The sequence below is a fragment of the Uloborus diversus genome, chromosome 5, assembly GCF_026930045.1.
Source record: "Uloborus diversus isolate 005 chromosome 5, Udiv.v.3.1, whole genome shotgun sequence".
In the NCBI taxonomy this organism is placed as follows: Eukaryota; Metazoa; Arthropoda; class Arachnida; order Araneae; family Uloboridae; genus Uloborus; species Uloborus diversus.
This window is the reverse complement of record NC_072735.1, coordinates 61,890,773-61,903,724: the sequence shown is the minus strand read 5'-3', so window position 1 is coordinate 61,903,724 and position 12,952 is coordinate 61,890,773. Positions and strand designations below refer to the sequence as shown.

General features: G+C 33.1%; 1 protein-coding gene across 1 annotated transcript in view; it reads left to right on the top strand.

Moving 5' to 3' along the window:
- Window positions 1-1,264: 1,264 nt before the first annotated feature.
- Window positions 1,265-12,952, top strand: part of LOC129222075 (parafibromin-like) — a 75,044-nt gene continuing 63,356 nt past the window's right edge. Inside the window, exons 1-3 of the mRNA XM_054856506.1 lie at window positions 1,265-1,492; window positions 9,428-9,533; window positions 9,624-9,662. Coding sequence (XP_054712481.1) covers window positions 1,362-1,492; window positions 9,428-9,533; window positions 9,624-9,662 — 276 coding nt within the window. The 5' untranslated portion in view covers window positions 1,265-1,361. The remainder of the gene's footprint in view (window positions 1,493-9,427; window positions 9,534-9,623; window positions 9,663-12,952) is intronic.

Here is a 12,952-nt window from a genome sequence, read left to right as displayed (position 1 = left end):
GGACAAGAAGTATGACATCACATGTTTTTTTTATAAACATTTTTATAACAACACAGCGTGACAAGACAAAAGAAGGAGATGGAGTGTTGGTGAAGTGCGACACTTTGACTTTGGAACAAAGGGGGGGGGGGGGGGGCAAATTCGTTGAAAGAAAGAAAAAAGTGTCACATCATTTAGCTGGACAGAGCTGCTATGCAGAAACAAGGGAATTTTTTGCTTGAGAAAAAAGCATTTATGAGGACAGTCAAAGACAACAGATTTTCTGAGGGAAATTACTCGGATATCTTCATGATAAAGAAGTTGTTTTGCAGAAGTCAGAGTTTCCAAATATGACCACTGTTTTCCCCCATCATGTAACACTTTTTGAAAATGGCTCTTTCATTTATTTTTCAGATTTCGACAGTTCCATATAGACATTATTTTTAGGGCGCATTATATTAAGCATCAACACTCGTCTAGGGTGGCTAGAGAGGTTGAAAATTCACAAGAATGAGCATTTGTATCGAGGAGGGAGATATAGTTTCCATTTCCTTTTTTAGAGCTCGGTCCCTTTGAAATCGAATATCTCCTTGAATTTTCGTCGTAAATGTTTCTACTTTTGTGCTTAATTATTTATTTTTTAAATTTTACTCCGGGATATTAAAAGTCCAGGGATTTCCGTATCTCCCTGAAATTTTTTCGAAATCGTAGTTCTGAAAACACATTTTAAGACGAACATTGGTTGAATGTGTTAGGGGGACGAAGATCCCAGAAAATTAAAGTTCCAAAAAGAGCAATTTCATAAAATGTTCCATGATAAGAGGGGAAGGGGAGGGGGCGCTTTACCCAAGCTATTTTCGGAATTGAAGTCCTAAAAATGCTAATGGAGGCCATTTTGATGACTTTAAAGCGTGTAGGGATGCGGTTTGGAACACGATTTTAAACAATCTCCGAGGATATACGGGATGAAGCGATGAAGAGTTCTGTCTCACGCAGAATGGTTTCGAAATTTAGCTCTTAAAAAGAAAAGGCAGTTGAAGGCTACCCTTTGATGCTGTTAGGGAAAAGAATGACTTTGGTGATGTTAGAGGAAGGGAGTAGGTTCAGACCCCCTCCCTTCCCCATTTTAGGCCTCATCCCTTTTTTTATAGTTTCTAGAGTCTGTCTTCGTTCGAAAGAACCAACCATTCTAATAAACAGACAGACATCGTCTGCTCTGCGATTGATCGCTGTAACTTTCACTATGCATGCGCCTGCGCACATCAAAAGGCATCAAGCGTCAGAAAAGAGAAATAGCCTTGTAGTTACTAAACATCTTAAACATGATTGCTAAGTAAAATTTGTGTGTTGACATACATTTTTTAAATTACGGAGATCGCATTATGGCTGACCCTCTAAGTTTTCTTAGACAGTATAATGTCAACAAGAAACCCATTACTGAAAGGAATAATCAGATTATATTTGGAGAATACTCGTGGCCAAAAACAGTTAAAACCAATTACCTCGTATGGGGGTAAGTACTACATTTAATGATTTGTTCCCAAGTATGCTATGCTTTATTCTGTTTTAATGTTTGTAACATGTTACGTTTATTACATCTTAAATCCTATGTGTTATTGAAATGTGATTTTCAAATATCCTTAGTTCTTAGTTTCGCAGATTGTTTATTAATGCTTGTTTTAAGAAATGTGATTTACTTAAAAAAAAAAAAAAAGATATGTTACAGTTTTATTACATTTTACACTTTTTAATGTGCTGTATAAAAAGTATTTTTCAATATTTTGAAACTTTTTCATATAAAAAAAATTGAAGAATTTTTCAGATTTCATTATTTATGTATTTCTTTCATTATTTTTGTTATCTGATTCAATCAGGGCCCGAGTAACCAAAAGTGAGATTCAAAGCCCACTAAACTTTGGAGGCCCCTTCTCTATTCTATCATTTTAAGTAAATGCAAAATAGTGTATTAATCTTTGTAGTGTTGGCAGGGCTCTTGTATATAGTTTGCGTGGTTTTGTGCAATTGCATTGTTTGTGCAAGCTTAGCACCACCAATGCTTTTTTCTACAATGTAACACTTTCATAGCTGGAATAAATAGTGTGAAGAGCATAGGGCCCCGTCAGACACACAAACATTCAAAAAGAAAGAAGTAGACCATTTACCAAACAATTCTTTTTTCAGTCTGTTTTACTTCATTAGTCAGTTTATTTATCCAAAAAAAAAAAAAAAAAAAAAAAAAAAAACTAGTACCTAATAATACTAAACTTTATGATCAAAAAATAAGCTTTCTTACTCACTTGAAACCAACCAAGTAAGAGAAAGTGTATTAAAGTATCAAAGAGGTTTGTTTTCAGTTAATCATTAATTTTTATTCTCACAGAAATATATGATTTTTTAATACTGTGCATAATTAAAGAAAAAAAACAACAAATCTGTGCTTCTTAGCAAAATGGAGCCCCAGGGCGATTCCTAATTTGCCTGTGTGGTAATCAAACCCTGGATTTAGTACAAAGCAAAATTTCAATAATTTGGAGGTTGACTACAAATTTTTCTCACCAATACCTCCCAGCTAGCACACGAACATTGGCCCAACGTTATCATATTACATTGGAACAGTGTCAGCATCTTACTTCGGAACGTACCTTGAAACGGTACGTCGGAAAACGGTTATCCAACGGTTGGTTATTGGTTAGTTTCCAACGTTATTCTAATGTAAAATACAACTGTAAACTAACCATTTACAAACGTAATTTCGATGTAAAATACAACGTTTAACCAATGTTATTCCAATATAAAATACAACAGTAAACTAACCATTTAAAACTGTAATTTCGATGTAAAAAGCAACACTAAACCAACATTTTCTAATGTGGTTCCAATGTAAAACACAACAGTAATCTAACACTTTACAAACGTAATTTCGATGTAAAAAAACAACACTTAACCTACATTTTCTAACGTTATTCCACTATGAATTTCAACGCTAAACCAACTATCTTCCAATGTTATCTACTTTAACTGTAGCATTTCATTAATAAAATAAGTATTACGAGGTGCTCTTAGAAGAGCGAGTGTAAAGAATAATTTTCAGTCATATTAACATAAAATGATAAAATGGACTGAATTTGATACAATTTATCATTTCCCTATCATTTACAAACGTTTCAATAAAATATGAACAAAAATTAAGATATTGATAATTCTTACCTTTTATTTTTCTGAATAATTACTCGAAAATTATCTTCATAAGCATACATTAGTTTCTTTTTTTCTTTTTCAGGAAATATTAATTACCAGCAAGGTTACTCTTATGAAAGAATAAAATTTTTGACTTTAAAATTCTGCCATGAAAAATAACCGAGCTTGTTTGAAGGTTCAATTTTGCTTTGACCTGAAATAAGAATAAAAATTTAAAAAAAAAAAAAACATACACTTACACATTCAGTTAGTAAATCTTCATAACAATTAAAATGACGTTGGTGAAACTTGAATATCATGAAAAGTACTTATTTTATTGTTTTGCCGAACTATTATACTCTCCCATTTCATTCAAAAGTTCATGTTCATTGATATTTTTTTTTATTATTATTAGGGAAGGAATTTTAATGTATTTTATCCATCAACAAGAAAAGTTCATTCAAAGACACAATTTTATTTCTATGGTAAATTGCACGTGTAATATGTATGATTAGCAAACTATTTTAATGCGTTTAAAATCATTGAAGCTAAACAAAGGAACGACACAAAATTCTGAAACGGATTCAAAGCATTTAAAAAAAAAAAAAATCAGTTCGAATGCTCAAAAATTTTAAGAATTTTGATTCATCGGAGACCCCCCTAAAAAAAGAAAATACCCCTAGAAACAACCTTCCCCTAAAAGCCCCTGCCAAAACGAATTTGTAGAAAAAGTTCAAATAGTTTAAAACGAAAAAATCTGGGCCTGTACACCCAGGGGCGGCAAATAGGGGGGTCAAGAGGGGGCGGTCGCACCCCCAAAAGTTTTGAGCAGAATGATAGAAAATAGGTGAATTTAATTTATGTTAGTCGGAAATCAATGTTCATTAAAAAAAATCTCGCTGGTTCTCAGTAACTGATGAAACTCGACATGTTCCCAGACTAGAAAAAGTGTTTTTCGTTATTTGGATGATGACTTAGAAATTCATGAAGTATTTTCCGGCCTTTTCAGAACATAGAAAACTGATATTAATTTTGACCAAAGAAGACATTTCCTCATTCAGACTAAATATTTCATACTTGTGTTCCCAGTGTAATGATTGTATTTCCATGTGAGAGGCTCGTGCAAACTGGTGTGGTTACATGGTTTTCACAAGAAATATCCTTTATATTTTAGATTTACTTTTACGCTCATTTTTAAGTTAATATTTATTTAATGAGCGTTTATCGCTAACTTCTGCTAGAAACAAGTTTGAGCTGCTCAATGCATTATATGCTTTCTTAGAAACTTCTTAAAAATGCATGTGATTATTGAATAAAGAAAACATATCAACAAATACTTTTTATTGGGCTCTATAATTATGCAATCTCGGAGTGACCCAAGATGGTCTTCAAATGAAAAATTAAGCCCCTCACAGTTTTTGAACTTTCCTGTGTGACTTTGAAGAGCAAGACATAAAAAGTGTTTTCACACAATAACTTTGTTACTTCAATTAATTTTTAACTATTCCAATCAGCTCAGCTAGTAGAGAGGGGTTTTTTTTTTATGTTTTAGGAGGTTAGAGAATTATTTTCGAAGCACAATGGGCAAAAAAAAAAAATCTATTTAGATGTACTGACAAAACAGTACGACACTAGGCACTGATAGATTGGTAACACGATTCCCTGCTCTCCCGAATTCTAAAAATCATGCATTGAAACTTTTCCGAAAGGTATAAAAACTTTAGTATTGAATTAATTTGTTTGATAACTTATTAGAAAGTGAGTCAAAATTTTAATTGTTACTAAACACTAATTTTTATTCATATTAAACCTATTTTATGATCACTTCCTGTTAGCTAATGTGTGTTTGGAACCGCACTGTGGTAATACATATTTAAGAAACTCGACCCCCCAAATGAAATGCTGAAATGCCGCCCCTGTGTACACCCACAATGATTTGTCGTGCTTGGAAAACAAATAAATGTAGAATGCATTTAATAATCACACACACACACAAAAAAAAACAATGTTTTATCTTAGTTTTAAATTTATTGAAAAAAAGAAAAAGTTGGCTATGCCCCGGCACACTCCTCCCTCACCCCTTTCAAGTCCTGGTGTCTCAACAAAACTGCAGAGGGGGGGGGGGGCTTATGGAACGCATTACGCACGCTTCGCGGAACGTGCAAATCAGCAACGAGCTTGCAATAAATGGGCATAAATGTGAAACAGGTTTGAAGGTTAGAAAAAAGTTGGGAATGCGTTTAGTTGGATATAGGTTGGTTTTAAACCATCCTCCGATGCTTCGAATGATCGGATGAGCATATGAAAAAAACCAATATCTAACCAAAACATATTTCTAACCATTGCGATGCATTTTCAACCTTTCTCCAACATAAATCCGATAGTTTGTGCTACCTGGGCTAACCTGGGAATTTTTTTTCTCTGCAACTAACTGTAGGGAAATATATTCACATAAGGAAACCAATTAGCAACAGGGTTGCTTAAAATCATCACTGATTAGGAGCAGCCTAGCTGGCCCAGAGCCTGTTGCTGGTGGTCACATTTGTATTCAGAGCAGTGGTTCTCTCAGCGGCCATAGGCTGCGTGGTACTGGGCTGTGGACGATGGTCAACAGCAATAGATAAAACTTGGAGTCTACTATATAAATTTTTGGGTACAGTTTATTACTGGGATATGGTGTCACTCAAAATCTCTGCATAGGAAGTAGTTAATATGTAAGACTAGAGTCAAATAGGAAAATACAGAGCTGCCAATTGATAAAAAGACTTTCAACTCTGATCCAAAAATTATGAGTTAGTAACTCGATGTTCAGACTAACTTTTTGAAAACTCACCGTGAGAGCGAATACTATACACAGCAAAATTAATATTGAAGTTTGATGGGAGAAAAAATACAACCTTGAAAAAAAGAATTAGTCGGAGAATGTCTTATATGTTCATTGCTTTGCTTGAAACAAACTGATTATGTTTTGCAGCAGCTTGATGAGAATACAAACATTATTGGTCAGACTAATTTGCTAATGGACCCCAAAGCAGAATACTACTAAATTTGCGACGTGCGTCGCAGAACAGATGCCTGAGCTGCAGAACAATTCTGGTCAAATGAGAGAGGAAAACACCAACTAATTTTCTGCAAAAATTTTTGAAAAATCTGCAGAATTTTTGTAGAAACTGTAGATTTTCTATATAATTCTACAGAATTTCTGCTTGTTTCAAGTTAGAAGAAAATCTGAAATTCTAGCAAATTAGGCTTATTTTAAATTTACTTTGAACTTAAAGAAATCTGCAAAATTTGCAACATTTAGATATTTGCTGCAATTCTACAGATTTTTTCAGAAAATCATCTTTGACTGTCTGCACTTGCTTTATGCTCTGATTTGTCACATAAGCAGAGGCGTATTTGGATGTGAAGCCACCCCAGGCTTTTGAAACTGGCTGCCCTCTAGTTGTGTTAATTTACAGAGTTGGGGAAAAAAAACGATTTCTGTTTAATACTTAAATCTGATTTTTTAAAAATTTGATTCAGCTTTTTTTTTTTAAAATCATTTTTTTAAATGAAATCTGATCAAAATCAAGTTTGAAATGCAATAATGATGATCAACATTAAACTAACAAAACTATAATAGCTAATTCCAAGTAATAATAATTATCGTATTGAAGCATTTCATTATAATACTTCATTTATATTTAATTGATGATATTTTTATTTAATTAATTATTTTTTTTTATTCTCTATGATTATTCATAAAAATGTCAAACTTTAAAAATAACAGAAGTTTCTGTAGTTTTAGATATTGCTAAATGTAATGTAATAATAATAATGTACTGTTATTACAGTTAGCAAATTACAATTTAAAATTGATTTGAGGTGCGAAACAGGCAATTATATGTACAGTTAGTATGTAAATATAAAATTGGTTGGTCATCCTATGAAAGAGCCCGTAAAAGGTCACTCCTATGGCCTTGTGACTAAAAAAAAAAGTTTTTTTTTTTGGTCAAAAAAAAAAAAAAAAAAAGTGCCGCCCCCTTCATCATACCGTCATGGGCTAAAGCGCAGTAAGCCCATACGTAAATACGGCACTGCACATGGGATTAGATTTTTTTCGGCTTTTACCAGAATTTTAGCTTTTTATGTTTGTTTTCAGGCCTGTGTCTGCCCACCCGCAGGGGAAGGGGGGTGAAGAGTATGTCCTTGAGGAGCCCAATGGCCCAAAAAAATGGAAAAAAAAACTACTACTAAGACTTAATAACATTGCAAATATAGACTGCTGGCCACTGGAGAGAGGCCCTGCAGATTTTGTTGCAAGGGGCCCAAAATTTATAGATCTGGACCTGTTTCTTTTGTAATGTTTTTCTCCTTGTTTCACTTTTTAAGACCTCAGAGCGATCCTATATTGCTTATAAATCTGAAAAGATTCTGATTTTTCTTGCATTTTTGGTTCTATTTTTCCTATTTTCCCCCCAATCGATCTTCATCCAGCACAATTTCTTCTATAAACGTACGTTTCAGAAGCATGCCAACATTGAAACACGCCTCTTGCCGAAAATTGCGTGTCTTGCTTGAGATTTCAATTCTTTTGCATCCTGAATATATTTCAATTATTTTAAAAGTTTTGAGGTATTTTATTATATACTGCCTTAATTAGGCTCGTTTGTTATATTATTTTAGTGATTCATTTATTTTCTAACATTATTTTAATTGCTCATTCATACTATGTAAAATCAACCAAAAAGAAAACCATAGTTTGACACCTAGACTAAGATTTTAATAAAACTTCACATGTTTGCTTTTTTTTTTTTTTTGCATTTGGAGAATCTTACATGGTTTAGGTTTTATAGCTGTTCAAGCTGTGTGGATTTTATAGTTTTCATGATCAATCAATTTTATAACGTTTCTACGTGTACAATGCTAGAAGTAGTTGCAGAACAATTTTGGGCAAATGATTTTATGTTGCAGAACATCATAACAAGGTATTCTGCTTTAGAGCTAATAGCTTTTGATATTTTTGAGTTGAACTGCAGCATTGAATAAATGTTGTTATGTTAGTCATGGTTAAAAAAAGCAATTAGCGAAGATATTTTCTTGTCTATTGATTATTTTAAAAAAGAAAGTGAAATGCAACACAGATTGGTCAAAGCACATAGGTTTATCAACTGATGGGTAGCTACTATGTCAGTTGCTCCCTTCGATCAGTTTTCCCATTGTTGGGAATATAGAGAGGATCTTGCAGTTATAAAAGTTTGGACGAGTGTTTGAAAAAAAGAAGAAAAACCCTTGAAGATGTCGTAAAAATTGTTAATTGTGATGTGGAATATTTAAAAACTCCAACATTGTTTTGTGTTTTTTCTGATGAAACTTGCAGCCAACGCAAACAACTTATAGCTCCATGCAAAGTTCGGTGGCTGTTAACAAGTAAAGTGCTGACAAGATTGTGATTTGGATCAGTTCTCATATGGAGGGAGATTTTGATGTATAGCTTACACAAATTACAGCTGTAGCATACACATATTTTCGTCATACGATAACACCTATATACGTCATACGTGCATTAGGTGTCTATTTTTCCCTAGATTTTATTTGCATATTTAGTACTTAATGGTCCGCAATTTTTTTTCACTGTTGGTGGGCTGCAGACCTAAAACGGTTGGGAACCGCTGATTTAGAGGGAGCTCAATGGTCTCAAAGTTTAGAAAAATCTTTAAAATTAAGATTAGATATAACAAACATAACTTATAGATTTCAAACAATTTTTTTTGCCATATTGCACTTAAATAACTAAGTTGTTACATTTTAGAAGTAAAATGTTGGTTTTACTTTTTTTCTATTGTAGCTGTAGAAATATGTTTTCGATCCAAACTATGCATTGTGTGTGTTCTTTTTGGTTAGGTAAATCAAGTCCATAAAAAACTCAAAATAAATTCCCTCCCCCCATTTCTTATTGTTTCAAAAATAAAGTTTTCATTAAGCAATATGATTTGCCAAAAATATTTAAAAAATCATGCCAAGAGCGCCAATGCTCTTCACCAATTTTTACTGAAGGACAGCAGCCTCTCTGTATCCATAATTTTCTGTGATTGTCATGACCAGTAAAAGTATGATATGTATTGCAGCCATGGTTCAAGTACCTTCGATGAAGACTCTTCATTGAAGAGTCTAAACAGATTCAATTGGGTTCTGATAAGTACACAAAATATTTGAAAAGCTATTTCTTTCTTGATGCATTCCCCAAAATTTTCTTGCTTATCTGTACTCTATAATATTTATTTTATAGGGCAGGAAAAGATGGAACTGCTAAGGAATATTACACTTTAGAGTGTTTGTTATTTTTGTTGAAAAATGTACACTTGTCTCATCCTGTATATGTTAGGCAAGCTGCTGTAAGTATTTTGTAATTCACTTATTCAAAATTAAAATTGTAAATTTTATGATTCTGTGCATTTTAAAATTGCTATTACATTATTTTTTAGACTGAAAACATACCTGTAGTGAGACGTCCTGACAGAAAGGTATGCTTCTTTTTTTAAAAAACTTTTCAATCATCAAAAATTAATTGGTATTTTATAAACACAGTAAACTCCCGATTGAATGTGGAATAGGGTAGCATAGTATATGCAGATTTGCAAATTTTGTTGGTAATTCGCATCATAAGTTAAACTCCCTTCCAAAACTCCTTCAGGGGAAAAAATGTTTTTTTTTTTTCCTTTTTTTACGAAGTTTTCTGTTTTTTTCCCCCGACTTTTTTTATCTCTAGTCTTCTGTCATTTTCAAAATCTTAAATTTTGATAACTAAGGTTCAGTGCTATGTTAAGCTCTTCTGTTTGCTTCTTCTGTAATTGACACTTAAATATTTTTTAGTTAGTTAAAGTACTGTATGAACAAGTTAACATTGAAATCGTGCTTGTGTATACAAGGTATGATTCAGAAGCTTAGAGACTGATTTTTTTCCGAAAAGGAGATCTCACGTGGACTGGTGCGGCCCGACTAGGGGAAGTAGTGTGGGGTTTCGGTGAACGAACAGAAGCTGCAACAGTTGGCTTCGGAACATTGGGCATCACTTGCTGTGTGAATGCATGCCATTGACCTCAGTCAAAAAGTGGGAGATACGAAAATGGCATTTACGCTCGAGTGCTCTGCCGCTTGAGGGATCAAGTCCATCGCGTCCGTCTGGCGATCAAGGGCGATTGCATTCTCTACCACAACAACGCACCTGCTCATACGATGTGCGCTGCCGCCAAAGTTTTGGTCAAGTTCAACACTGCCCCAGCCACCCTACAGCCCCGACTTGGCTCCTAGTGACTTTTCCTCTTCCCCTAATCAAGACAGGCATAAAAAAAGAAGCTATTTAACTCCATTGACGCCACCCTGCAGTCTTCAACGAGAGTCATTAACAACATGTTGCCCAAGGACTTCCAGAAGAGCTAGGAACAATGGAAGACGCACTGGCAGTGCTGTGTTGGTGCTGAAGGATCATATTTTGAAGAATTTGAGTCCACTATACTTAAATATCCAATAAATTTCGAGTTCTGAGGTCAGTCTTGATACCTGCCAATTCTTGATTCTGCTCACGGAGGTGAGGAATTTTCCATTAATATAGACCTAATAGATAAATTTTTCAGGGAATTTTTTTTTCTTCGTTGCAACAATCTGCATATGTTAAGCATATGAAAACATGTTCACTTCTTTTTTTACATTAATTTACATCCCTGAAATTCAAGTTCACAGAGGTGAGAAGTCAGAATAACAACGCTAAGTTTTTAAAGCAAAATCTATCTTCTTGTTTTTTGAACAAAATCTCACAACTTCAACTATGGCTGAAAATAAACAAGTAAATACTTGCATCATGGAAAATGAAATTTGATGTCATTATTGCCATTTGTTAATGAGGAATGGCATTTTGTATTTAGGTAATGAAGGTGAGGATTTATTGTGTGACATGACTCCTGATCCTACTAAAACAAACTAAAACACACTACTAAAAAATTAAATATAATTAAATAATTAGTATTTGAGACACTTGTGAAAGGAATCTATACTAATATTCAGGGCTCCCGAATGGTCCGCTTTTCCCGCCAAAGTCCGTTTTTTAGGGTAAAGTCCGCTTTAGACCGCTTTTTAACATTTTGGTCCATTTAGTCCGCTTTTATATTGTTTTTACTCAAAAATCAGATTTTAAAAATTTTCATTACATTAAAAGATACTGTGTGCTGACGTTTGTTACGCCCGAACACGCGGCCGCGGCGCCGTTTTTCTATTGAACCTGACTTTCTGGCATTATTTCGCCTCAGATTGACGGTTTTGATTGACGGATTGAGATTTGGGGGAGGAGTTATGACGTCAAATCATAGCATTTTGCTACAGATATTTCTCACAGAAGAATGTTTCATCAGTGCAATTTTCTGAACTTGTGTTCAATATGTAGCATCGTGAAAAATTACTTTCTGTGTATGCGAGTTCAATCTCTTTGCATCTTGTTAATATTTTGATATTTTTGAACAATCAGAATTTATTTTAACATTCATTAACTTAGATTAGCTTATTTTATGTTTAATTAAAATAGATAATAAACTACTTTTTTTTTTCGCAACTATAGTAACATCAAATTTTTTTGGACTTCACCAAAAATTGCTTGCTGGGTTTTGAGATTTCAATCTCTTTGCATCTTAAAAATGTTTTGATATTTTTGGCAATCGGAAGTAATTTTGACATAACACCTCCTTAGATTAGCTTATTTTTTGGTTAATTTTAATAGACAATTAACTTTTTTATTTTTGGAACCATAGCAACATTGAACTTTCTCGCACTTCGCGGAAAGTGCTTGTCGTGTTTGAGATTTCAATCTTTTTGCATCTTGTAAATAATTTGATATTTTTGGCAATCAGAAGTTATTTTGACACACTCCACCATAGATTAGCTTATTTTTTGTTTGATTTTAATAGGTAATAAACTACTTTTTTTCGAAACCATGGCAACGTTGAACTTACTCGTACTTCGCAGAAAATTGCTTGTCCTGTTTGAGATTTCAATCTTTTTGCATCTTGTTAATATTTTGATATTTTTGGCAATCGGAAGTTATTTTGACATACGCTACCATAGATTAGCTTATTTTTTGTTTAGTTTTAATAGATAATAAACTTTCTTATTTTTGAAACCATAGCAGCATTGCATGAACTCGAACTTCGCGAAGAATCGCTTCTTGTGTTTGAATTTCAATCTTTTTGCATCTTGTACATATTTTGATATTTTGCGCAATCGGATGTTATTTTCACATATGCTATCCTAGACTAGCGTATTTTATGTTCAATTTTAGTCATGTTTAGTTTTAGAGAATATTTATTTATTTTTTTTTTGGAATTATGCCAACAGTTACTTCGCGAAAATTTGATTCTCGTGTTCAAGATTTCAATCCTTTTGCATCCATCTTGTAATTATTTTAGTATTTTTGAAAATTGGAAGCTGTTTTGACATGTGCTACCTCAAATTATATTATTTAATTTTATTTTTAAAAACTAAAACTTTATTTTTATTTTTTTTAAATACTCATTATGAGTATTTTCAATTTGAAAATATAGCTCTATGAATCTGAACTTACACATTTATTTATTACATTAAGTTACCCAGTAAAAGCAAGCTCTAATTTACATTTAGTGTATTTATCGCTTAAGTAGCATTTGTATATTTTTGGGTGTGGTGACTTTAATAAATAATTTTCTTTCTCACAAATTTTTATACATACTTAAAGACAGTTACAACATTTTTTGGTGCCCGAACAGTTAATACATACATATGAAGAAATGAT